The 27947-nt window shown below is 36.9% G+C and overlaps 3 protein-coding genes across 7 annotated transcripts in view; 1 reads left to right on the top strand and 2 right to left on the bottom strand.

Moving 5' to 3' along the window:
* Nucleotides 1-20147, bottom strand: part of fxyd6l (FXYD domain containing ion transport regulator 6 like) — a 34510-nt gene extending 14363 nt beyond the window's left edge. For all 4 annotated transcript variants that reach the window (XM_067448726.1, XM_067448728.1, XM_067448729.1 and 1 more), the window contains exons 1-2: nucleotides 18481-20147; nucleotides 3637-3713 (exon numbers count right to left, since the gene is read on the bottom strand). In XM_067448726.1, the coding sequence (XP_067304827.1) occupies nucleotides 3637-3649 (13 nt within the window). In that variant the 5' untranslated portion in view covers nucleotides 3650-3713; nucleotides 18481-20147. The remainder of the gene's footprint in view (nucleotides 1-3636; nucleotides 3714-18480) is intronic.
* si:dkey-56f14.7 (engulfment and cell motility protein 1) lies at nucleotides 13437-21019 on the top strand. Its single transcript, XM_067448725.1, has 7 exons — nucleotides 13437-13731; nucleotides 16276-16412; nucleotides 17157-17269; nucleotides 17995-18102; nucleotides 18349-18428; nucleotides 19803-19880; nucleotides 20121-21019. Exons 2-7 carry the CDS (start codon nucleotides 16375-16377, stop codon nucleotides 20331-20333), a joined length of 630 nt encoding a protein of 209 aa, XP_067304826.1. The 5' UTR covers nucleotides 13437-13731; nucleotides 16276-16374; the 3' UTR covers nucleotides 20334-21019.
* LOC137083053 (serum paraoxonase/arylesterase 2-like) lies at nucleotides 20375-26808 on the bottom strand. 2 transcript variants are annotated; one of them, XM_067448724.1, is made up of 9 exons: nucleotides 26655-26808; nucleotides 26193-26263; nucleotides 25884-25939; nucleotides 25076-25241; nucleotides 24766-24892; nucleotides 22448-22648; nucleotides 22260-22341; nucleotides 21981-22109; nucleotides 20375-20510 (listed from the first exon to the last, which is right to left on the bottom strand). In XM_067448724.1, the coding sequence occupies exons 1-9, from the start codon at nucleotides 26729-26731 to the stop codon at nucleotides 20502-20504; spliced, it is 918 nt and encodes a 305-aa protein (XP_067304825.1). In that variant the 5' UTR covers nucleotides 26732-26808; the 3' UTR covers nucleotides 20375-20501. The 2 variants fall into 2 exon arrangements, with proteins under 2 accessions (XP_067304825.1, XP_067304824.1); XM_067448723.1 differs by lacking the exon at nucleotides 20375-20510 and adding an exon at nucleotides 21619-21836.
* Nucleotides 26809-27947: the final 1139 nt, after the last annotated feature.

Raw genomic sequence — 27947 nt, 5'->3', positions numbered from 1 at the left:
CTGATTAGTGATGTGGGTTTAAAGCTCGCTATGTCAGAATTTATTCAGCAAATGAGTTTCCATCTTCCATTACTCTATTAGTCAAAAACCACTTCAAAGAAGCATAAAAACTTTTTTTCTCTCAAAATTTCCAGTTTCCATCACTCGTTTCTGATGTGACACTTCAAAATGTGCATAAAAGCGGGGTGATGGAAACCAAAAAAGATTGGAGATTTGGGAACGTCTCTGATTGGTGGATCTCACATCAGTTCCAGGTGGGTCATAATACATAATTCCAAAGTTTAGCATTACAGCATAACCTGTATAAGTGTGCTTTTGCACAATGATAAATTGCATTTTAAGAAATTAACTCCAAAAACATCAGGTAGCCAAGAGAGCAACACTCGTGGAAAGTGTGTTCTAGTTTGGTTGGTTGTATATATTTGCAGTCAGTGTTTCTCTGTAAAGTCTCTGGTGACATGGTATGAAGGTTTGGGCATCGACCAGCAGAAACATAAAACAGCGTCTGTTGCTGTGATCTCATGAAAGTGGCTGTCCCGCCCTCACACTAAAACACATAATTAGAAAAGAGATTAGAATTGTGATTAAAGATTACAAGGGCACATGAATAAAAAAAAAAATAGTGAGGATGTTTATGGATAAATCATTTATAATGAATATTGCAACACTACATAAAACAACAAGAATTGTCTATTTGGATTTCATGGTGACTTTAGAAGCTTAGCTTAAATGTGTGATGTGAATAAATTGTGCTCTTGAATGGCTGTAAAGTTTGGTCCCGGAAACAGCATTCATTATGTCACAGACTCATGTAATCACATACACCAGGCAAAAATATAACATAAATCGTCGATTTGCTTTGCTGAAGGACTAGATCTTGACTCGGCCTTAGTGGTCTGAAGCCTACATGGGAGACAAATGACGATAATGATTGGCTGTTTACGAGCCTCTCCCAAAATTCCACAAATTCCAGAGATAGCGTTTTTGCACAATATCCAGGAGCTTACACATAAAAAAGGGAGAGCTTGAAACGCCTCTGAAGGGAGGAGTATGGTTGTAGGCTACTGTCACGTCGCTCCTTTTAAATAAAGGGGAGTACAGTGTTCTCATCTTTTACAGTAATATCCCTTTTTAAAGCTACTGCATGCATTTCTTTAGAAGACCGCTACTAATGTGTTGTTGTTTTTTAAAGGACCAATGCTCCGTTTTTAACAAATGCATAATCAGTCTGTTGTTAAACAGTGATGCACATGGTGGCGCCCTTCAACTAGTGTGGGCGGCTGTGACAGAACTGGGCAGAAAGTATACTTGCACTTTTCCAACGCTGTGCTGCAGCAAAACATCCAACTGGGACCCTTTTTAACTAGTGAGTGAGTTACAAGCAGAAATATGTTCGTCTCTCATCAAATAATCACTAGGCAGCTCTCAACAAAGTTCATAGCTAACTAAAAAGTAACAGCTTTGTAAAGATTTTAAAACTCTTCTTCCCTTAAGTTAAGTTAGATATCTGTAGGATATTTGTGTACATTCCAAAAGTAAAATTGGCTGATATAGTCTTCACTCTCTTCACTCTTCAGCTTACATCCAGCAGACATCCAAAGCAAATGTTCAGTTTACACACACACAAAAATATTTTTCCCCTTGTTAACGGTTCTTCATGAAACCATTGATGCCAATACAGAAAGAGTATCCCAGTGTAGAGTCTATAAGGAGACAGATATTTACAATAGATATAGACATATAGATATATCATATTCACACAGTGTGGTTAAAAAAGCTATGGGGGGGGGGGGGGGGGAATTAATGTATTTGGCTGTTTTTATTTTAATTATAAATATTAATTCCAAACCCCCAAACGTACCCTACAGATATTTTTTTTACTCTACCAATATAATCTCATCTCATGAATGGACATTAAAAAAAAAAAATTGAAGTACGATTCATCATTGTGTATGTACATGTATATGCATGTGTATTATATATATATATATATATATATATATATATATATATATATATATATATATATATATATATATATATATATATATATATATATATATATATATATATATATATATATATATTTTTTTTTTTTTACTCTGGTAATATAGTAAGTTAAAGTGTTAAACTTATATTCTGCACTGTTTTATACATCTTCAGTGTATAGTAATACACTCCATGTTTTTCAGTGAACACACATTTGAAGGCTTAGTAGAACAATTTCCACACATCAGTTTTGTTTCCAGAATGCAGGAGGAGGTGAGAGTCGACAGCATCTCACTCCAGAAATAGGCTGTGACGTCAGAGTGTGAAACAAACAGGTGTGCCCTTGTCAGATGCTGGGTCATTGTTATAACAGCATTGTGTGCGTGTGCATGTCTTTGATTATGTGTCACAGGTGAGGCTGCTGGAAATGACTTTCTATCTCTTCCCAATGTCATGCTCCATTGGAGTGTTACGGAGGGCAAAATAATAGGAAATCTTTTGGCATTTACAATTTACAAAACCGCTTATTACAGGGGAGGCAGGGGGAGGTTTGGGGGGGGGGGTGTAGGCATACAACAAACTACTCCGATTTCAACAGACACTTATAAGGTCAAAATTAAAACAGCAATATGGAGCAGACATCATACAATGATCTGTGTTCATTATGAGATGTGACATCTTAAATTCTACTCCAGTCACTCTCTGTCCTGCAGCAACAACACTGATGGAGCGCAGACTGATGTAATGCTTCAGTTTAAGCAAAAGCAGCAGAAGGACTGGGATACATATGAGCAGTGACCAGAAGTAAATGGCACTTATGTAACCCAACTCTGAGATACAAAGCACACGCATTACCGCTCCATGGATAAATTCCCTAAAGACCTTTTTGGTTTTCCATGCCACTGAGCAGACGTGATAAATCATTTTTTACATATAGGTGAACAAATATTGCAAAACCCCTAGACTTTTACCATATGAAGAACCACTCATGAATATCAATACAAATAATTTTTTACTACTACGTTTTTTTTTTTTTTTACATAGGTTTAACATTTTTTATTTGCAGAAATTTATTTTAAATCTAAAAAATGAAATACCGGTACTATCGAAACTATTTGTAGCTGAGCACACACAGATGTTAGTCTTTCAGTTTTATTGGGGAAAATGTAGGAATAATTTTGTACTATAATGTAAATATGGATAATGTAACAAATTACAGTGAATAACAGACAGTTTAAAGTGTCATTCTTGATTTGTAAAGAAATTGTGTAATGCTACCCTTTGTTAGTGTTTTTAGGTCATTGTTTTATGAGTGACAAAGTGTGTTTGTTGGCTGACAACCTTTGCTATTGTTATATAATTCAAGTCATTTTAGATGCATTCCACAGGAAATATTTGCTGACTTGCTTGGCCTTCATAAACATAGGTACAGTAATTTGTGGTAAACACTAAACACACTTTTTTTTAGGGCTCTTGATGGTGTTACACTCAAATCCGTAGAGTATTCTTAGAGCCTCCACTGAAAAAAATGCTGCCTGCATCTTTGCAAAATGTCTGAATAATTGAACAGTTCCACAAGGCCTTAAAGCTACATGAGACATTCAGAAGCCCTAAGTCAGCAGAGAAAGAACGTAATATTTTACTGACCTGAAACCAGCATGAACCAATCCCATCTCCACTATGACAAGGACTTCGGCAGCAGATGTGTAAAAATCTCCCTCTCTCTAAAAACACAAACAAATTAACAAACATCCGCACATATCAAGTATGATATTGTAGTTACTTACAAGGATACAAGTTATAGACTTCTGAATGGATTGTTTTGATATCAGAAGTGGTATGTGCACTTTTCAGGGTTAATAAAGCAAACAACTTAAACTTATCTGATTTGTGTGTGTGCTTGTGTGAGAGATTTTCATAATCTGAAGGATAATTAGAGGAATTTACAGATGTGAGATGGAGGTGGTCAGCTGTGCTGTTTGGCAGATGTCAGCATTCTTACTTAACCAACCTTACATAAATCACTGTAAAGCATAAAGCACTGTTCCTATCAGGAGTTTTGCGAATAACTCATTAGGAGGGTAAATTGATGCTGTAGCAATGGTGTTTCTGCATCCTATATTAATCAATCTAGAGCGGACATCTTTCAGAACACATTTAAAAATTGTCTGGTCAGGCATTACAACGGAGGCTGTTTGAAGCCTTTTAACCCTTTCGCACATACAATCACACCGGTGTGATCAGTCTTGGCTGGTCGCTGGAGCATATGATCACACAGATGCAATTAGAATGTTCAGTGCATCACGTGATCAACTGCTAAATAAAAATGCGTTTTTGTGCATTGGCTGGCACTGAGCCAGAGGCAGACGTCACTCGTCATATACAACATGATCACATGGGAATGCGTATCAGTAGTACAAGTGTGCAATGTCGTGGAATGTATACACCAAAATTATCTTTGACATTTTGTGCGTATAATAAGTGAAAAACTGCTTACCATATGCATGCCAAAAACTAATTTTGGCATATACATTTCATGAAACTGTACTCTTGATTCACATTTTCGTGAGATTTTGCTCTCATATACAACAACTATTCAGTGTTCTCTATTCTTCTCCCAGTTCACCGGCCACTTAATATCATGCATTTCGGGAAGTGGATAAATTCACGTCTTGTAAATCCAATAGATCAAAATCGATTGCCAGCGGATCATCAGTCATACAGCACTATTGTGACTGCAGTGTGTCATGTGACAAGCAATCACAAGTCACCATGGAAACAATAAAGAGATTAATTCTAAATAACGGTCGCTTTGAAAAACTCACGCGGGGGGGACGGGGGGACGGGGGGGGGGGTTCCTACTTTAAACTTGCATGCAAAAGGGTTTAGCGGTGGTACATACAGCAGCAATGGAGCTGCTTCAGGTTAGAGGTTATGAAAGGACGTTGTCTTGAATATTTAAAACGTACTGTGGAGCTTGGTGATAAGTGCATCTCAAACCCTCTGGTCATGTGTGGCCCCATTCCAAATCCTTACTGACAAGTTTAATTCAGGTCTCGTTATAGGGGTAATGAATTGAGAAATCAACTTTCTCTTGAGCTTTTGATATATAAAAGGCCATGGTAATATAAGAATATCCTGTAAGTTTCAGATCTGAAAACATCCTTGTTAGTCAAAGAAAAGCTTTTATAGACATCAGGCCTAGAAAACGATCGTGTACACATCTTGACGTCATCGACTGACAAAACACCGGCTCTACAGAATAATAAGCACGTGTATTTCAGTAGCCCCACCCACTGACTCATGGAGCCTTCGGATCCTAATATTAGGAATGTGTGTTTGAACTTTATTTTTAATGAAGTTCCAGCCCATGTAGGAAAGACATGGTGTTCAGTTAATTTCACTGCAGAATCATTTGTAAACAAATCTCAGGTTGAGCTGGATTTTCAGATATTTGATATTAAAACACAATGCCATTTTGGACAAGAAGAATGGTGCAACACACTTATATGAGTAAAATGTGTTTTTTTTATATCTAAATAGTATTGCATTGTTATAGATCGTTTTGCTTATGTGTACGAGTCTAACAGAGCATACCTTTAGCACGCTGGACTCAGACATGTATGGGCCAGGACTCGCAAAGCCCAACGTCCCGGGGCTGTGTGTTTTCCAGACGGGCTACCAAAATGGAAGGCCGTCAGCAGGCCGATAAATCTCATAATATCCTTTTTTTGTTCTGCTATTCTCTCTTTTGACTTGAAATTTGAAGGCCTTATATCGAACAAAAGTGCAGGCTATGTAATACAAAAATAATATTCCAATCAATCGTTGGTGGATGATAAATAAATCATTGTGTTTGTTTGATAAAGACGTACTTAAATCATTCCGTTTGGCGCTTTCAAAACAACCCCTCCCTAATGTGAATTGAACTAAAAGGGGCATAGATATGACAGGAGCTGAAGCTCATTAAATATGCAAATCTTATCCAAAAACCTTGCCGTTTACTTCCAAGTCTCCATTGGGCACCCCCATCAAAACCCAGCGTTTTGGAGAATACAACCATTGTAGAATATAGCTTATTACTCATTAGTTATTATGTTTTTAAATGTAAAAACCACACAAACGTCACTAGTTGACCTCAGACAACATAATAAAAAAATAAAAAAGCCAGTTCATGACACCTTTAAGGAGAAGTTCTCATGAACACATTATTGTAGCCTTGAGGAACTGAATCTGCCACCTGTGTTGCACTGCTGTGGCATTTCTAATGCAAAGAAAAGAGAAAACAGTTGATCAGGAGGATTCTGGGCATTAAACATGTGGATGCTGCAAAGAAACATCTGACACTATATGGAAGATACATCAGTATAGCAAATTGGTGAGTTTTATTTTCTTTTGGACTGCAAGCAGCATTTCATTAAGCCTTCCATCATTAAGATTGTGAAAGTTTTATGTGATGCTTCTTGCTAGATGCTTATATTTTTAAAACCCATTTAAAATAAGTGTATGTACTACCATTTAAAAGTTATCAGCAAGTCTTTAAATGGGGGGTGCAATGCTGTTTCATGCATACTGAGCTTTTTACACTAGCTGTTAAAGACTTGGATTCCCATCCTAAACATAGACAAAGTTTCAAAAACTAATGTTGGACGTTTGATGGAGTATTTCTGTGTCAAAAATACTCCTTCCAGTTTCTCACAAGTTTCGGAGAGTTTTTTTCGAGTATGGCTCGGCTTGACTCTAATAGAGCGGAAGGTCCTTGTATGGGCCGTACGGGCTCTTCTCTCGGTAGGGTGCGCGTGCGGGTGACTAGAGCGAGAGAGGAAATGCACGCCTATAAACACTCGCTCAGCTGCAGATCCAGTCGTCCGTGAACACTTATGTCGCGCGCCAAGCGCGTCAAGCGACTTCAACGCTTCAGCACAGCATTCCGGGAAGGCAGCGCTGCATTTGAACCGATTTGAACGCAGAAATGACGGGAAGCTTCACAACATCGCTTCAATCGCGTCGCAAAGTGGATCTCCACCGTTCACTGCTGTCAGGACTTCAACAAATCATACCAAAGAAGTGTGTTTTTGACGGAGCGGTCCCAGCGATAAAGGTTCATGCTGTTGGCTATCGTTGCGTGAGTAAACACCAGTAAACGACACGATCGCATGCTTCATCATTCAAATGCGCTAACGGACTCCATTGTTGTTTTATGTATAACGTTACACTAGTCTGACGTGCAAAACCGTTTTGCTTGCTACTGCTAAGGTTTAGTCGCATACAATAGTCCATAAACCGAATCATGTCCTCATAAACTGTTAACATAAACATAAACTTTTTGAGACACAAATGTTGACAGGCCACTAAATACAGTACCACAGAGACGGACATCCTGCTGTTGCTGTTTCTCCTGTTCAATTTATTTCAGCCTCCGAATGATTCTGGATCATATATCTATTAGCTGAGATCGATAGCCATGGGTCTCTCCACGCTTGAGGATGTCACCGCTTTGCGCATTCATCATTCTTTAGCTTCGCCGACTCGATACGCCTCCAGGCGCTCGTTTTGTTCCGGAAAGACTTGGTACAGTCCATTTTTCTTTTATAAATATAATAAAACTAAAGACTTTTTGTAGATATGAAGGATGCAATACTACTCTATAGGTACTCAAGATTGACATGAGATTGACTGAAACTGAGTATTTCACCCCCCCTTTAAGAAATGTCTTATTCAGCAAGAATGCGTTAAATTCCTCAAAAGCTGTTTACACAAAAATGTTAACCAGCACAACAGTTTTTTTTTTTACATTAATAATTATGAGAAGGGATTATAATTATGAGAATGTCTTCATCATCAAATCAGCATATTAGAATGATTTCTGAAGAATCATGTGATACTGAAGACTGGAGTAATGATGAATATTCAGCTTTGCCATCACAGGAATAAATTACAGTTAAAATATATTAGAATACAAAACAGTTAGACTTGCAAGACCATCGTTCATTTTTGGAACACAAATTATTGTTGTATTTTTGATGAAATCTGATCCCCTATAGACAGCAACTTATTACCATTTTCAAGGTCCAGAAAGGTAGTAAAGACATTAGTAAAATAGTCCATGTGACAAGAGTGGTTCAACCTTAAATGTTAAAGGGGTACTTCAGCACTGGGAAGATTAATCTGTATTTAAACTGGGTCATTTATGTAGTAAAAATGTGAAATTATTTTTCAATTTGGTGCCTTCTAGTCTGAGAAAAGACTCATGGGGATGAAAAACAACAATTTCCAGCCAGAATGCATTGCTTCGCTCCCAAAGCCACCGCTACTGGATTACTGGATCACTTTCCCACTGCGTTCATTTTAAATGTTCAGTTAGAGAACAGAAACTACAATTAAAAACTGAACATGTCTGTTCAATATGAGTCGCTGAGTGAGTGTCACAGCACAAATGCAGCAGGAGTCAGATTACATTCATCGTGATGAATGAGCTCTTGTGATGAAAGCTGAGGTAAGCCCGGCCGCGGCATACATTCACAGCGTGTGTTCAGTCTGGTGCATTGTCAGTTCATGTCTTTGGAAGCTTAACTTTCATAGGAATTAATTTGAGAAGTTGAAACACTCACTAAAATGCATAAATCTCGTCTCAGTCTACTGATACAAAGCCATATGCTAATCGCTGAAGTAACCCTTTAAGAAGCGTCAGGAATACTTTGTGAGCAAAACCCTACGACTGCATCTAACAATTTCTTCTATTTAATGTCAGTCTTCTTCCTACATTGTTGACATAGTAAACACAGAGCACCAGCTCACTATTGGCAGACACTGTTCACGTGACCACAACACGCATGCATCTGAAGCAGGAGCAGGCCAATTAGTGGCCAATACTGAGCAGACGTTCTGACATACACTCGTGTCGTTTCTCATTCTTTGGCGGGATGTATGGTTCCATGAAAAACCTTTAATATCCAAAGAACCTTTTCATTACACACATTCTTTGTAGTGTAGAAAGCAGAGGTCGACAGAGTACACAACTCTATTACTTGAGTAAAAGTAAAAGTACTACTGGTCAAATATTACTCCGTTACAAGTGAAAGTTGTAAAAATAGATTTTTACTCAAGTAAAAGTACAGAAGTATTTGTTTTCAAAAGTACTTAAGTATCAAAGTAAATTGTCAATGCATTATTTTATTATTGTTGTATAAATGCACACAGTCATCATGGTTTAAGTCATTCAGTGATGCTCCATCTGACGTACTAGCATACGACTAACTTAAACTCATTTAAATACTTGTATATAAGTTATAAAGCTCTTTACAAAGCTGATGTCACTTTAAGGCCAAATGCACGGATCTAATACACTGATACACTTCTGATATTCTCCCAACTTTCCTCTTCTCTTTCTCCCAGATGTTTATATTTTTAATATTTTATAAGACATGCATCAAGTGTATGCCAACTAAACTAATATTGATTTTTTTTAAAACTGAAACATAATTTCAACGTATGGCTATGGGTGCACACACACTTGTGCCTAAGAACCGTCTTCTTCCATTTTTGCTATGAACTGATCAGTGTTCAAAAAAAGTTGGTAAATGTATATGACCCTATAAGAGACAACAACACCAAAAAAACTTTTAAAGATGGAAAAAATCATCCTCCAACTTTTAGAGCTGCTGCAGAAACGACTTACGACCTAGATAGAAATGTAGTGGAGTAAAAAGTACAATATTTGTCTTTCAAATGTAGTGAAGTAAAAGTAAAAGTATCCAGAAAAAATTATACTCCAGTGAAGTACAGATACTCAAAAAGTGTACTTAAGTACGGTACTAAAGTAAATGTACTTAGTTACTGTCCACCTCTGGTAGAAAGGTTCTTTAGACCAGTGGTTCTCAAACCTGTCCTAGGGACCCCTCACCATTGCACATTTTGCATGTTCCCTCCTCAAACAAACCCAATTCAAGTCTTGCAGTCTCTACTAATGAGCTGATGATTTGAATCAGGTGTGTTAGATGAGGGAGACATGCAAAATGTGCACTGGTTGGGGGTCCCCAGGACAGGTTTGAGAACCACTGCTTTAGACTATAAAAAGGTTAGAGAAAAATAGTTATTTAAAGAACTGTTCTTCAGGGAACCAAAAAATGGTTTGTCTATGGCATCACCATGAAAACCTCTTTTTTGTTCTTCCTGGCACCTTTATTTTTAAGGGTGTAGAACCCGAAAGCGCTGCACTGTGTTCACTATATGGACAACAATGTAGGATACTGAAATGAAAAGCTGAAAGATTTCATCAAAGATTTCAGATATTCTGATTTCATCAAAAATATATTATTTTGTGTTCTGAAGATGAACAAAGATCTTACAGGTTTGGAACGACATAAGTAATTAATGACAGAATTCAAATTTTTGGCTGAACTAACCCTATAGAGCATGAGTGGAGCAAGTTGGTAAAAAAAACTTAACAACCCCAAACGTTTGTATATATTTGGTCTGTGAAAATCTCGCCCTTTTATGATGCTCCTTGTAGTATAGCACGGAAACTCCACTTCCTTTTTACACTTTAAAAAGAACTGACATTGTCCACTATTTCCTTTTTCAGTTTAATAATTGGAGCTTTCAGAAAACAGAGGAATTATTCCCTGCTTAAGGGGAACACTCACATCAACCGTGGCCAGTACCTTAGTACTGTGGAAAATGGAAAAATCTCTTTTAAACAAATAATCAAACCCTAAAAACCACAAAGGGTTTAATAAGTCTTCGAGGGTTGTCTGAGCTGTAAAAGCCAAACTCTGGTCAGGCCAATCACATCGTGTATAGAATCGATGGGCGGGGTTTAACATAATGACGACCGAGTTCCGCTTGCTACTAGTAAACACAGAAACTGGCGAATGGCGGTCTTTCGAATCAGCTTTGACCGTGACTCTAGAAGACTTGGAGTTGAGCTTTTCTCTGAGAAAAGAACAAAGAACTAGCCTGACAAGCCAGACCAACATCAAGATGTTTGGTCTGGAAACTCACCATTGACAGGGCTCAATCCGAGGGGCGGGATAAATTGTTGTTTTTTAAACTCCCTCTGCACCTGATTGGATAGCGCTACCACCAACCAGAGCAACATGAAGCTAGTAAACATGTGAAGATTAAACTTGTGCCGTATCCAGTCGGCAAAACTCCGAACACATCTTCCCTTTTTAAGAATGACTTCAGTGCCGTTCTTTGTTCTTTTCTCAGAGAAAAGCTTAACTCCAAAGTCTTCCAGAGTTGCGGTCAAAGCTGATTCTAAAGACCGCCGTTTGCCAGCTTCTGTGTTTACTAGAAGCACGCAAGCGCAACTCGGCTGTCATTATGTTAAGCCCCGCCCACTGACTCTATACACGATGTGATTGGCCCAACCAGAGTTTGGTTTTTACAGCTCAGAAGCAGTGGCGGCTACTGGTCTGTCAGAGAGGGGAAGCTCATTTTCGGCCAAGTGTCTTATTTATTTAAAAGTAAATTCTGCCCTACGTTCCTTTTCAAGAAAATGGTCTTTTACCCTGTGAATGAATGAACGATCTAAAAAAATATTAAACTCTGTAAAACTGAAACAAGGAATGTGGTGTATAATTGTGTGAAATGTATGATGAAAATCAAGCAATTTCGCCAAGCAAATATCAAAGAAATAGGTTGCAGCAGTTTTTATTTCGACTGAACTTGAGAAATCCGCGATGGGACTGAGAGCGAATAGCTTCAGTGATTCCTTATAGTACAGAATTGCTGTCAGTCACAAGGAGATGCAGACCCTCCAATCATCACGCAGAAGCTCGGAGTCCGGGCCAGCCCACTCCCCATTCACTCCCAGAGACGCTGAGCGTCCGTGGGCGGGACATAATCGCAGCGTTTATCCAATGACCAACTAGTTTCGAAGCGCTGAAAAAAACCGTTCAAAGCAGCCCCATTGAAGTCAATGGACGCTGGGCTTCTATAGGGAAATGCACTGTGACGCTGCGGGAATGTATGAGAAGGAAATCGAGTCAGCCGACCTGCTATATGTAACTGATTCTGAACGAACCCGTCTTTGAGATGAACGTTTTCTAACGCATTTTTAGTCAATACAATGTTAATATAATAGTACATATTTGACCATTAATTTTGTGACATTATAAGGGAAGCCGAGCTTCCCTTGCAGTCTTAAAGAAATCGCCACTGCTCAGAAGGGTATTAAGAGTTGCTAGACGATACTTGCGGCAGATTAGATTTGCTGCTGCAAGGGTGCGTCTAGATTTCTAAGCTAACAAAGAGCGGCACTGAAGTCATTCTTAAGAAGGGAAGATGTGTTCGGAGTTTTGCCGACCGGATACAGCGAAAGTTTAATCTGTCAATGAGCTCAGGTTCACCTTCATTGCTCTGGTTGGTCACAGAGGGAGTTTGAAAGACAACCGTTTATCCCGCCCCTCGGATTTAGCCCTGTCAATGGTGAGTTTCCAGACCAAACATCTTGATGTGGGTCAGGCTTGTCAGGCTACACACTCATGTCATGAGGGTGAAAAATTAAATCACAATTTTTATTTTTGGGTGAATCCCTTTCAGAAAAAATTTAGAAAATACCATGTGATTTACATACTAAGGAGGTTTATTGGCATTTTCTTAATCAGTGTATAGGAAAAAGGCAGTGTGAATATACTACTTAACATCTCATGTTTTATTCCACAGAAGAAGGAAAGATATTCAGTGGGTATAGACGAAAATGAGGGTGAGTACATGACAATTTTTATTTTATTTTGGGGTGAACTGCCAAAAAAGTCTCAGGTATCATCATTACCTGTAATATTTCAAATCAATCGCTTGAAGATAAACCAGGCTGCAATGCATAATACACAGATTCTATGGTTCATCCTTTACCTGAGGACTAACCTTTATCCTAACCAGAAACATCTAAGATTCTAGTCTAGTCTGTCCCCATACCAGCATGCTTTGATTAATGGGATTCATCAAGTGCATCTCTCCTATCCGATGTGGACTTGACATGCAGCAAATCTGACAGAGCACATGATGAGAGTGGTGTTGAAGGAGCGAGTAAAAGGAAGAGGCTGCAAGGCTCTTATTGTGTAAAGCAGAGTCCTGCCACCAGCCCGACAGGCCACACTGAACCGGTTCCCATGACAACAGAATTCTAATGACTACACCCCTGGCTCTTGCTTTGATGGAGAACGATGCTACTGGATCTCAACGTTTCCACACTGTGTCACACCTTTTTCCTTTTGTCACTCTTGTCAGGGCCATTTGTATCTCACGGTGCTCACGAAATACATCAGCCAAGTTTCACTGCTATTTAACTAGATAGAAGATCCATTAAATCATTATCTTTTGGTCCTGTCCTCCCCATCCCCCATCCAACCTGCTCATGCTCTCCCTCTGTGATCTACCCATGTGACCAAAGCCAGCTATTCATTGGCTGGCACCATGAAGGCATCTGCCCAATCGGTGCGGATCACTCATATAAACAAGCAAAGCAGCATTCTAAGGATTCAGAACTGAGTCTTTCTCTCAGTGTGGAGTTAATGGGAAATACTACATTGGATTCTACTACTTTGTTTTTCCCTTTTCTCGTATCCACACTCAGAAAGGATCTTCTCCTTTTGAGGGAACTATTCTTGCTGTAGGACCATCTGCTGTCGCCTGCATCACTTCTCTTGCCCCACTGCCACTGTGACCAGATAACAGTGTTTAGGGTTCATTCACACATGCAATTTCAGCACTGACACATGGACATGGCTGTGACGTGTAAGTACAGCGAGCCTTTAGATGAGCCTTTAACTGACTTTACTCGCACAGTAACCTAAGAATCACATGCTGCTTTGTTTTTGTTTTGTTACTGTAAACATTGCACGATCATATAGAATACATTAGAACAGATACGGCTGGCAGATCCAGTTAAAATATGCCTTTTGAATTATTGCAGTCAATTCATGTTTTTGTAATGATTTACAGGGCAAGGTCAGAGATTTACTATTAAAAACCCTACAATTATATCTGATTTGAATTGTTGTTTTGCATTATAAACAATATAAATTCTAGTTATTTGTTTTAGAACTACCTATTTTTGTTCAAGGGATATAGTTTGAGCTCGTCTCTTCAATACCCTTTTGCTTTGTTTGTTACTGTAGGGGTGGGGGTGGGGGGTTCATTATTGCTCATTGCTTTATATTATTAAAGGCTCCATTATCTGCTCATTTATACTGGTGTTTGATAGTAAAATAGTTTGTATAGCAGCACTATCTAGCGGAATAAGCAGTTTTTCTGGGTTGTGTAATGAAACTGGATGCATATAGTGAAAAAGTAGAATATATGTATGGTATAAAACTTTAATTAATGGCAACAATTAATAATTGCTCGATCCTTATGATCAACTTATATGATCTCGCAATAGAAACATGATATGAGTGTAAGAACAGTAGACCAAAGCTAATAAGTTCCAGGATCCTCATCCTGCACGTGTTGCCAAATATTGATTGATTGACTAGAACTCAAAGGAATATTTTTTAATAATAATAATAATAATCTATGAAAAACAATATATATAATTTAATTATATATATAATATATATATAATTTAAAAAACAAACACTCAGTATACTCTTAGTATGGAATTTTTACACACTGTAAACCTGAATCTCAGGTAACCAATTTAAGTTAAGAAATTCAAAGTTTACGTAAGTATAGGACTGGCAGATGTAAATTTTGTACTCAAACTTAAAGTATTTATATTTAACTTAAAATGATCATGTAATCTCAATTTAAATATTTTTAGTCGATGAAATTTAGCCAGCTATAACTAATTTGAAAGCTTTGATAACATTAGCATAGCAATTGCTGAAAGAGTATGGCAATACAGAACATTTAATATATACCTGTTCTCAAACCAAGATCATTCTCCACTCGTCTCCATGATGGTACAAGTGGAGCCCAAAAACAAAAACTTCTAAATTGGGGTAGCAAAGCATTAAACACTACTAAATCCCCATTTAACATTAATCTTACACACACACACAAAAACATTATATAACACTTAATTCTACCATTTATTCTCCCTTTTGAGTATCATAGCAAAGCATGCTAGTTTCAGGAAAATTTAAGTTTGTCTAAATTAATAGAAACAAGTTCATATAATTCAAAACAATGAAACAATTCAGATTACTTAAAATATGTCAGTTTTGTGAACTCAAAAGTAAAGAAAGCTCTAAATACTCAAGTTAATTTCATTGAACTAATTTGTTTAATTTGAGTTTGCCTTACTCAAACCAATGAATTATTTTGAGAGTTAGTGTTCAAGGTGCAAATGTAAATCAGGCAATTACTTAATTTAATTTACTTAAAGTATTTTTATTTTCAAAAATAATTTATAAAAACCTGAATGTTTATACAATTTTTTAAATCTACTTTGTCTTGTTTTATTATCCCCTATGAAGATATTTCCCTCTTGTAACCCAAATCCAGGTTCACTGTCATATAATGGTTTACAAGAATAAACTTATTTAAATTGTTTAAATTCAGATATTCTCCGTCTGCTTCTTGAGTCACTAAATTTCCAGAATCATCAAAATGCTTAAGTGTCAATTGCATTTTTTTAAGTCTTAATGACTTCAAGATAGCACGTAAAGGCAGCATAAATCGAGTTAAAGCCATTATCGGGCATAAATCGAGTTAAAGCCAATAATGACTACTGTCATTATTGAAAATGTCATTGCACTTTTTTAACCACTGTGATCTAACTTAATAAAGAAAATCTCAAACCGAGTAGAAATTGTCACAATAGATCTTGCCTGCGAAATAATGGAAATATTTTGTTCAGTGCAAAAAAACAACACATGGCAACCGAAACTAACCACAACCAATGTGTCCTCTCTACAGACATTATCTGGCCTACTCTCTTTAGTGCACTGTGTCAGCATGTTTCTCCCCAGGCTCTGACTGTGTCACAGCACTGTTGGAGATTAGACTGACAGGGCCTTAATCCCGTTGAGCTCCTCAGTTCCCCCTGCCAGACCCCAGCACTGTGCCGGGCCTGTACCCAACGGCCACACAAAGGGATGCAAGGTCTGAGATAAACTCCATTAAGCCACACAGATACAGAAGTACATAAGAGAAGACTGACTAAAACTGCAATGTAGCCAACAGCAAATCACTGTTAAGACACAAAACGCTCTTCAACAGCAAACTACAATGACAGCTGATGAAGCCTCCCGGTCATCAAGCCCAAGAAAATCACATCATGTACAAAGCAAAAAGATGTTGCATTTATTTGAATGACTGTCTGTAACCCTGTAGGTGGAGAAAAAACAGAAATGGTACGCCACTCAAAGTGTCACATCGCGGTTTAACACGGAGGGCAGTGGCAGGCCACACAGACCCTTGCTGAAATCAGAAATGTTGAGCCAGGATGACCCCAAATCACACCCAATGCTGTGAGTGCATTCTCTTATAGTCTAGAAAACACACTCATAAATGAAGCAAGACATTCTGTATGGCCTGAATGTTCTTATTAGGCAAGTTCATTATTCATTTTCTGCTAAAACACATCTTGTTCTCTGCTGAATGCATTTTATGGTGGTAGCAGGACATTAGCTTATGCCACCATGTTTCAATTTTTTGTGCTTTTTTTTTTACTACACTGTGTTGAGTTACAAGAAATTCAACTTTTAAAGTCAGCATGAAACAGATGCTGCACTGGTCTTTTAGTCTTATCATGATGTACAGTATATCTAGGACTGCTTGTATGCCATATAGTGCAATTGTTGCAAAGGCTACAATTGAACAAAAGACACATAAATGAAGACTGTTTTGTAATTTTACAGTTGTAATGTAAAATAAAATATTATTTTTCTTAAATACTCTTTAATTATACAGTGAAATATTGTACAATATAGTATTGTTATAGTTTATTATTATATTTATTAATAATAATTATTATTATAATATTTATTATTAGTACTATTATTTATATTGTTATATAGCCATGTTGATACAAAGTCAACATTTTGACTAAATTGTTTAAAAAATAAAAAAAATCTGGGGGGAGGGGGGTATGGTTAGTAGAATTCATGATTCAAGTTTCTAAATGTATAAATTTTTCTTAACGCCCCCTAAACAATGCATTACGAGCCACTGGTTTGTTGCTGCTTTAATGTAACATGTCTGTGTATGTTTAGAGAACTACGAGAGAAACTCCAGCCAGAAGTGACCGAGCTGATTAAACGGCAGAGGTTGAACCGCCTGTGTGAAGGGAGCTGCTTTAGGAAGATCAGTGCTCGTCGCAGACAGGGTCAGTTACTCATCCAAAATAAGGCTACAATTACATGCGATTGAATTCATGGATTCAGTTCCAAATTCAGAATAGTCATTTAATGGATTCAATTGCAGTTTTATGGATGCAATATATACCACCAAAATCCCACCAGATTGATTGACAACCATACTGGATATTTTTTTTAAATAATAATTAAAGGGGAGACACTGTATTCAAACATGCTATAATCTAAATATAGGGCATCACAGGCTTAGGTTCCCCTGGCCCCGACCATGCACCTTCCCCTAAAGCTTCTGTTTCATATTGCATTATATTAAACAAGGATATGAATATATTAAAGGGATAATCTCATTCTGTATTTGGGGCACACAACAGCCTATATACAAATACTCCATTGTATTATAAAAAATATATATTCCATTATTATTGTCCCTTCTTTGTTTAGAATCATGTTTTTTTAACCTATTGACATTAAATATTCAGCATAAAAGGGCAGCTAGTTAGTCACAAGCAGAATTGATTTTAATCAAAAGTGATGTTCTCACTGCTGCTTCGATTGAAATATGTTTTTTATTTACAGTGTTGTCCTACTAGTGGAAAAACGATCAAATCTGATTGTAATGGATCATTATAATTAAGGGCAATAAAAAGCAAGATATCTGTGCAAGAGAGAAGAAAACAGCCACACAATAACTTGCACAGTACATCATTTAATATGTATCTTCCGTCATCTCCCCTAGACAAATTCTGGTATTGCCGTCTATCACCAAACCACAAAGTGTTACACTATGGGGACGTAGAGGAGTTCTCACAAGGACAGATATCACATGACTCTCTCCAGGAGAAAGGTGAGCAACACACTTTTTGATTATGACAGTTGTAAATTAAAACTGTCTTTTCAACTATGGCTTTTTTTAATCACATTGATTGCTAATGCTAAATAATTGCTAATTCCGTATTGATACACAACCTTGAAGACCTAATATAAATACATAGAAAAACATGTGCTTAATTTTAATGAATAAGATAGAATACAATTTCTACTATTCAGAATTTGTCAACTCTCCATAACAGTCCATCTTTTCTACATTCAGTGACAGTAGCAGATATCAAAGCAGTGGTAACAGGTAAAGACTGCCCACACATGAGGGAGAAAGGAGCACTTAAGAATAAGGTAAGACTTATTCATTATTTTTATAAGAAACTTGACAAGTAGGCAAACCCACCAGGCAGGATTAGGCGTTGTGGATCCAAACTCAGCAGTCAGGAGGACAGGCTGATTTTACATGAAGAATCTTGCAGGAGCAAATGCGGGTACATGAAATCTTCAACTCAAAATAATAACAGTAAAAAAACAAAACAAGGAATGACAACAGTGGAACACAAACAGGCACACCAACAACTGAAAACAATTAGCAATTCATCTAGTAACGTAAATTAATTCCTATTGACGCCATCTAGTGGTTAGATGTGTTGGTGGTGGTGGGGCTAATGGCTTTAACTCTTTTTATGCTGCTATTACGTGCTATCTTGAAGTCATTGATACGAGCTCATCACAGAAAATTTTTGACTTGAGACTTTGTTCATTTGTTCAGTTTTTTTTTAAACTAGGAAACTGAAATCGAGGATGTGAGGGATAGGCATAGGCCTACAGTGTTCCATGAGTTGCACTGTTAAAAACATACCAGTCGAGTGTGTGTTTGTATGAGATTTAAGAGAGGAAGATTTAAGATCTATCCATCCATCCATCCATCCATCCATCCATCATTGCCAAAAGTATTTGGAATTGGACACCCCTCCAAATAGTTGAATTCGTATTCCAATCACTTCCATGGCCAAAGCTGTATAAAATCTTGCCGATTTCCAGGAGAACGGTACTTGGCTGACTGCATCCAAGTGCAAAGTTTGGTGGAGGGGGCATTATGGTGTGTTGTTGTTTTTCAGGGGTTGGGCTTAGCCCCTTAGTTCCAGTGAAAGGAACTTATAATGCTTCAGAAAACCAAGACATTTTGGACAATTTCTTCCTCCCAACTTTGAGCAGAGACTGCGAACCAGGGCTTCTCATCTAACATCAGTGCCTGACCACACAAATACGCTTTTAGAAGAATGGTCAAGAATATCCATAAACATATTCCTAAACCTTGTGGAAAGCCTTGCCAGAAGAGTTGAAGCTGTTATAGCTGCAACGGGTGGGCCAACTCTTAAACTCTACAGATTAAGAATGGGATGTAATTTAAAGTGCATGTGCATGTAAAGGCAGGCATCCCAAAACTCTTGGCAATATATTGTATCTATTAAGGAATTAAGGAATCTATTATTCATCTCACAAGCCTCATATTTTTAGAACTTAATCTCTCAACAGTTTTAAATTGACCTTGTTGGAAATTCAGCCCTCTAGGTGGGTGACTTTGGGAGGAGGGTGTAATTGTGACAAAAGCCATCTGTTTTGCAAAGGCACCTGTAGCAAAGTGAAAGTGGTAATTGTGGGAGAGGAAGTGAGGTCAGGTGTGCTGGGGTTGGAGATAATTAATCTTCCCCTGCTTTTCAGGAGATGCTGGAGCTGGCTTTTTCCATTCTCCATAACTCTGATGAATACCTGAACTTCATTGCTCCAGACAAGCATGAGGTGAGTAGCAGCATATACAAGGCCAGAACATGAAATGTATACTTGTCTCATGGAAACATAAAGAACTGTTCTTTGTAAGATAATCACCTTATGATGCTGACATCAAAGCCATTATGAGTAGGCCTGTTTCTATAATAGCCTTCTATTACATACGTTGTCTTATTATTTGTGCGCTGCTTAAATTAATGCATCATTCTAAATAATACTATTTAAACAAATGTCCTTTTTTTTATTCAATAGTACTGCATTTGGACTGATGGCTTGAATGCTCTTTTGGGAAAAGAGATGGCAAGTGAGCTCACAAAATCAGATATGGACACTCTGGTCACTATGGAGCTGAAACTTCGCCTCTTAGACCTCGAAAACATTCAGATTCCCGAAGTCCCTCCTCCTGTTCCCAAAGAGCCCAGCACTTACGACTTTGTTTATGACTTTACCCAGCAGCACACTTGAGTCAGGAATAAAGTCCTTACTCAAGCTGTAAGGAAGGAGCGCTCACCTTTTCTTGTTTTTTCCCCCTATGTTTCCTCTTATATGGACAGAATCATGTTCAGGTCATGCATTTTCCTCTAGATTGTGACTGATGTGATGCTTTAGTTTTCTATTCTCTTTAAATCCCTCTCATGACTTCTGCAAAGAGAAAAAAAAATCACAGTAACATTTCTTCCTAGTCATAATTTTAATGAACTCAACTTGATATCATTCACAACATTTTGTACATATCTGCATAAAACACTGAGATTGGAATTTTTTCACAATCATTGGAAAATAAAATTCAGAAGCTACATTAAATCATAACCACATACAAATCACTGGACAGTTACATTTATGTGCTAGTCATTCGGATTGAAGAATGATTCCAGAATAATTAAGTCAACTAAATCACACTGAACATTAAAAAGATTGTTTCCAATGTCAAAAAATATATTGGTCCCCATTTGGCTACATTTAATACACACAGCTATAATTATTATAGCAGCAGGAATTTTGTATTTTGTATTACTTTAGCCTTTAAGATAAAAAAGCCTTAAATTTACAAAGGTGGACAACTTTTCTCTTCCAAAACAGACAAGCACACTGCCCTTCCTGTTCCCCAGTATACAGTTTGAATTATAATAAATGGAGTTGTTTAATCATTACCACTGCATACAGGCAAGGTTTGAATGGACAATTTGGACTTTCTTTGTCTTATACTGGTTCTTTAAACAGGATAAACAGCCATTAGAAACTCTTTGCATTTTACCCGCCCTGGATGATTGTGCTTATGGTAGCAGAACAGATCAAACTATCAACTTGCTGAGATATTGCTTGTAAAGCTCACTCACATAAACATAATTGATTCCTTTTCATTGACATAATACACCCTCTTCAAAATAAAAGGTTTTTTTTAAGCGATGCCAAAGAAGAACCTTTTGGTCCTCCAACGAACCTTTTTCTTGAACAGTTAAATTAGTGTAAAATTTAAAAAAGACTTTTGTGGAATGTAAGGCTCAAATAATGTTAAAAGTTCTTAATTTGAACCATAGATGTTAATAAAGAACTTTTATTTTTAGAGTAAATTACTAAAAAATACAGTCAAAAAGTCAACATGGATGCCTAAGTACATCCAAAGAAAAATGTAGTTCAAAAATGAAGTGTAGCATGTCACGGTTGGCACTAATTGACATTTTAGAGGTCAACTACCCAAGTATAATTAGCATGTCTTTAATTTGTTTGTTGCAAAAAGTCAATTCTGACATTTTTCACATCCAAATCAAATCTTTATTAATTGTTTGCTGCAAGTAAATATATTCACTATTTAAGGTCACAGATCAGAGCTTTTTGATAAACAGTTCCAATGAGCAGCTTTCCTCCATATGGGGTTGCCACTGAAGAAGCCACGATCACACTGCCGTCATCTGCATATACCTGAGTCACCTGGGGCTTTTCAGAAAGGATATTCTCAATCCTGATAACCTATAGGAAAACATTTTTTTTTTTTTTTTAATATGTACGAAAAGAAAGGGGAAAGGGATGGGAACATCAAGATGAACATGACATCTGGACATATTTGAGCTTATAGGCACTATTCATTATGTCATGGTTTAAGCGTTTACACACCTCAGAACCAGGTGGATCATTCGGATCATGAAATACACATTTGAGACCGTTTGGGTGGCAGCCCATCCACAGATCTCCAGACTTACGGTCCACCTCAATGTTGTCACAGAGCGAGCCCACATCAACTTCCTGGATATGAAAAATGTACATGCAGTTAAATTAACAACAGAATGGTGGCCTTTTTACATTTAAACAACTAATAATGATAAAATGATATGCTTAAAAAAGTACATATTCTATATAGGATAAAATAAGGTGTTTATGTAGTTTTGCGTTTACCTTTACATGAGATAATACAGTGTTTTTCTGTATTTCCAGGACAACAATTGTGTGCTTCAGAATATCTGACACATACAAATGCCTGAAATTACATGTGATTTATATTAGAAACATAAAAAAGCTTTGATTATATTACATTATGCTAGGCTTTAATTATTGCAAATCTTGGCCTTTTTTCTGCAACTTGCCTTTTGTTAGGTGAGATATTAATGCCGTTGGCAGACAGAAAACCCCCTGCCACAACCTGCACAGTCTCAGGGCTGTAGTAGACGATGTCACACCAGGGCAAAGAGAGAAATGGCTCCACCAACTTGAGAATGTCATTAGTGAAGTAATGATCATTGGAGGCATAAAAGCTTTCAGCCCCCACAGCTACTATGTCATTCACACTAACAAATGCACATACATAAACTGGAAGTTATACTTTGATTAGGTTCGGGGTAGGGCTGGACGATATGGCCAAAATTTATATCACGATATATTTCTTAATTTTGGTCGATACGATATAATTTCGATATCGATATGAACTATATAAAAGCTTTAGAAAAACTACCAAGAACTGCCACAAAGGATTTCTGTACCTACAAACTTCTGACAAATTAATTTGCCAAGTCTATGAAACCTCCTCCTATAAAACTATATAATATTTTAGAAATAAAAACGGTACAAATAAATTAATGTTCACCTTTTATTTGTATTTAGCCTTTATACAAACAAGAAATGTGAAATCACCGTCAAATAAACAAGACTCTCACTTCGCAGACGCAGTTTATTGAGCATTTTCTTTTAAGTTATAAATTTCAGTGAAGAACGATTCATACGCTATATTCTCCTTTTATGCAAAACTATACCTTTATCTACTGATGCACAAAAAAATAAATAAAATAAGACTCAATTCAGTGGCCAATTTGTGCTCTGTTTGAGATGAGTGCACGCTGCTTTTTGCAAGGCTTTAAACACGAGCAAATGATACATTTTCGTGAAGCCATGTCTGACCGTCTTTCACAAGCTTTGAAAGGTAATTTAAACGAGAATGAACGCATTGGTGTTAATGACATTGTGTGCAAATGTGGAAAGTATTAAAACAAATGTGCCACTTGCCTCTTACATAAATAGTCTACATGGATTATTTGTAACGCTTGTCATCATATTGTTAGACATTAGATTGATGCATCTATGTCGATGTATTGTTACACCCCTAGTCGGCACCTCTCCGGCACAAGTTTAATATCAGCCCCATTCGCACGGGATACGTATTATCTGGGGACCTCTGGTGATTTGTAATAATTGCAGAGAATGTCTGTGATCTTAAGTCCGTGCGAATCGGCCATGTCTGTAATTTGTAAAGTAAAAATTCCCCCGCAAATTAGCCTACCTACCATTTTTTGCCGAACACCGAGGTCCTGTGATAACATTAGTCCCGTGCGAATCGACATCTCTGTGATTTGGCCAGGATTAGGCGGATTTTATATACTTTTTGCAAGCTTTTTTTCTCCCTGTGAGCATTTCTATCTTTATCTTTCACGAAGAATAAAGTCTGCATTCATAATGCGCACCGTTAATTCCCGTGCAGCCGCGCCCACACGGATTATACTTTCACTTTAGAATGAGTATCAATTTGAGAGTAATCTGATTGAATGGTGTGTTTAATATTAACATCAATACTGTTCTGAATGAAAAACATAACAGAACAGTATAGTACAATGACAATCTTGTTTAAATAGGTGCTTTTACATTTAGTTTTGAAACTGAATCTTCCGCCGTAGGCTATATTGTCAGCTTCCTACTCGTGATAAATGAAATCTGATTCCTGCCGCTGGTCTGAGCTCAGTTCATGGCGTCTGTTCGCTAACTGAACGAAATTATATTTATTTATTAGGCTACTGTAAAATAATCAAAACGATATCGATGCCTGTTTATGATTTCATACAGTTATCTATAACGAACATCATATCCGGGAGAAGTCAGTAAATTCGAGTAAAATCACAGGCTTTGCTTATCCCGTGCGAATGCGCCACGCAAAACTCAGATGTGGAGGAGTCATTTCTAAATCACAGAGGTCCCTAGATAATACTAATCCCGTGCGAATAGTACTTTAGATAGACGAACCACTTCCACGCCACTAAAGAAAGTTAGTCTTTCTTCTCTTATCAACTATTTATTTCTCCTTACTTGTGGAAGCTCGTTCAATCACATTTGTGTTGCGGTCAGGGAAACTCTCTTTGTCGCTAAAACGTGCCGCGTTGGATCTATCAGCCTACTACTGCTGAGCACTGGCTGCGTGTCCGTGGTGTAGGCCTACGTCATCACGCAAGAAGCCAATCGTGTTCTGCTCTTTCTGATGGCATGCGCCCTGAACGTCAGTCATATCGAAATATCGGAAATGTGTTTAAAAATCATATCACCGTTATTGAAAAAAATTATATCGCGATATATATTGATATTGAATTATTGTCCAGCCCTAGTTCGGGGTTATAAAAATACAGTGTTTTGAAGAAGCACATACCTGTGCAGGAGTTCATGCTTGATGGTCTTAATGTGTTGAAGAGAATTTTCTTTCTCAACAAATCTGAAAATCTCCACTTGGCTTTTGTCTTGAGGATGATTAACAACAAACACATATATGGCACCATCTGTAGTGAGAGAAAACAAAATTAGACTATCACATTTTGCTCCTACAATTTACAATAGTTTTAACATTTCACATTAACTACCTCTCCTTATGTAGGCATTATTAAAATAATATCAATGCAAGTATAGACAGAATTCTTTTGCAACTTTTCTTGTTTATGTATGCATTAATGAAAATGCCAAACCTTTATCATCTGTGTATATGCTGATTCCATGTGGATTAAAAGAGTCTTTGTCAAACTGACCCTTGATGCTCAGTGCTTTAATTTTCAGTTCAGAATCCAACAGATTCAAGGTATAGATCTTTCCAGGATCATCTGTATAGAATGGTAAGCCTGGATACTTCAAGCCCTATGCACAATTCATTTGAGCATGTTTAAAAAATATAGTTGCATTTAAACTGTCAAATTTATTCAATAAATTTCAGCAGCAGTGTACTTCAACAGAAATGTGGTTTCAGTAAAAACAACGGTTGCTATTGCTAACATGAGAATAAATGGGTGGGAAACATGTATATCCGAGTAATCAAAACTAAAAAAAAAACCTGGAGGCAGTCGTGGCATGATGATTAGAGACTGGTAACCCCGAAGGTTGCAGGTTTGATGCTTGATTAGCCTAATGCTGCCTTCACGTGCTCTCGGAATTACCAAAAAATACGAGTTTCCTAGGTAAAAAATTGCACACGAACGCACTATCATTTCAAAATTTGAATATGATGAACTCGCAATCACGACTTCAGAAGTGGGAATTATCAAATTTCCGATAACACATCAAGGTGGCATAAGAGAAGGCACATAGCCCCCAATCACAAAATGGCTGCCCACAGGTCTGGACGTGTGCACTACTCACTGCACCTAATGTGTGCACTAACTTGGACAGGTAAAATGCAGAGGACAATTCCAAGTATGGGTTACCAATTACCATACTTTGCCTTCACATGCCACTTTCAACTCAATATTAATCTTGAGTAATAATTTTGAGGTTATGACATACAGTGCTGAGGAAAGCCAATCCATCTTCACGTATGGTTATATCTTCAGCCCCAAAATCTGTTAACACAACAATAACACCAAAGATTACTACCACAACATCCACATTTGCAGTTCAGAAATGCTTGTTTCCTATATTACTAGATGTAATTTGCTAAATGTATTACAAAACTAGTCTTTACACACACAAAATACACAGTTCCAATAAAACATTTCTCATTAACCTCAAATTTACAGTTTACATTAAGTAACAAAGGCATTAAGTCCAAGAGGTTTATTCACGATGGCGAAAAATGTAAATGTGTTTGCTTACCTATGCCATCTATTAGGTGACAGTTAGGAAGGTAGTTCTGGGTTAGTTCTCTGTAAGAAAGAGATGTGTGCCTGTGGAGAAGATAAAACGACACTTGTAAAGTCATATTTCTACTGTCATGTGTAATAATTATGTTAAACTACAAATTCAGGCCTATTGCTGCCTTCACGTGCAATCGGAAATTTGATAATTCCCACTTCTGAAGTCATAATTTCGAACTTACCCCATTAAAATTTTGAAATGGGAAGGCGTTCATGTGCAATTTTTACCTAGGAAACTGGTATGCGCGATAATTCCGAGAGCACGTGAATTCAGCAATGGTCAATATGAAGGTGACGTTAGCAACAAAAATCACAACAAGTATTCAGAAAACCTATTTTGAAATAGTTAAACAGTTTGGTTTGTTTGAAACTGTAACCCCAGCCATTTTTTATATAAATATGATTGAACAAATCAACCAACCTTAAAGAATTGAGCCTTTCTCCGATCAAAACAGCAAGTGCAACAACAGCAAGCGAGAGAACTGCTAACTTGCCCATGACTGAAACTCTGTCCCTGCCTCGCTCTCCCAAACAAACATTTGAACCCTTGTCAAACAATAACCACAGCTGCCAAATATCCCCACCTACTGTTCGAACAACACACTACAATGTCAGACAGTTTCTTCCTTGTGGTTCTTCCTACGCGATGCATAATGTGACCTTTTCCCTTTTCCAGGTGTGCACGCACCAATATTACCAAACATTTTATTGTTTAAATATTAAATGTATTTAATATAATATACAGTAGCCGACTTGTCAACAGTTTGTAAATATTTTTTTTAAATATTTTTAAAAGCAGTCTCAAATGACCACCTATTTCATTTATTTATTTAAAAAACCGTAGCTAATATTAAAATATTATTACCATTTAAAATAATTGTTTTCTATTTTAATACAATTAATTTTTTATTTATTGCGATGGCAAAGCTGAATTTTCAGCATTATTGCTTCAGTCTTCAGTGTCACACGATCCTTTAAAATGTATTTTAACAGTTGTATTTGCTGCTCAAGTAGGCTACATTTCGTATTATTATTATCAAAATTAAAAACGTTGTACTGCTTAACAGTGGACATTTTATTTTATTCATTGAGAGAAAATTTGACAGTGATGATATTTGTATTAGCTACAAAAGATTTATATTAACAATGCTTTGATTAATGTAATACATTTATTTAATAAATGCAGATCGATTTTGTTTATTGTTCATCAGAGTCCTGAAAAAAGTATCACTATTTCCACAATGTTAAGCATCACATGCTGGTTTCAATATTCATATTCATATTCATAATAATAATAATAATAATAATAATAATAATAATAATAATAATAATAATAATAATAATAATAATAATAATAATAATAATAATAAAAAACATGCAGAGTAAATCAGCATATTAGAATGATTTCTGAAGGATCATGAGACACTTATGTACTGAATCCATTATTTGGGTCTGAAAGTATAACAAGGTAGGGTATTGTGTAATGATCTAGGCTGTTATTATCATAGGTCTTTTGAACACTCAGGGGTTGAAGAATGGAATAAGTTCTGGATATTAAAAGTAGCCTATTTTAAATATGATTAGTTTTAATATAAAATGTAAAAGTTGGTTCTTAGGTTGTTTTAGTGATTTGTGTGTGTGTGTGTGTGTGTGTGTGTGTGTGTGTGTGTGTGTGTGTGTGTGTGTGTGTGTGTGTGTGTGTGTAAATTTGGTA

The sequence above is a fragment of the Pseudorasbora parva genome, chromosome 7 (genome assembly GCF_024679245.1).
Source record: "Pseudorasbora parva isolate DD20220531a chromosome 7, ASM2467924v1, whole genome shotgun sequence".
NCBI classification, from domain to species: domain Eukaryota; kingdom Metazoa; phylum Chordata; class Actinopteri; order Cypriniformes; family Gobionidae; genus Pseudorasbora; species Pseudorasbora parva.
Note: the sequence above shows the minus strand (reverse complement) of the source record. Positions and strands in the feature narration are given on the sequence as shown.

Excerpts from the sequence above, each read along its gene's own strand:
- LOC137083053 (XM_067448723.1), bottom strand. The coding sequence starts at position 26,731 with ATGGGCAAGTTAGCAGTTCTCTCGCTTGCTGTTGTTGCACTTGCTGTT. Across the intron at positions 26,264-26,654 it reads GAAAGGCTCAATTCTTTAAG|GCACACATCTCTTTCTTACA; the intron begins GTTGGTTGATTT and ends TCTTCTCCACAG. Across the intron at positions 24,893-25,075 it reads CATATACACAGATGATAAAG|ATGGTGCCATATATGTGTTT; the intron begins GTTTGGCATTTT and ends CTCTCACTACAG.
- si:dkey-56f14.7 (XM_067448725.1), top strand. The coding sequence starts at position 16,375 with ATGTTGAGCCAGGATGACCCCAAATCACACCCAATGCT. Across the intron at positions 17,270-17,994 it reads CAGTGCTCGTCGCAGACAGG|ACAAATTCTGGTATTGCCGT; the intron begins GTCAGTTACTCA and ends CATCTCCCCTAG. Across the intron at positions 18,429-19,802 it reads AAGGAGCACTTAAGAATAAG|GAGATGCTGGAGCTGGCTTT; the intron begins GTAAGACTTATT and ends CCTGCTTTTCAG.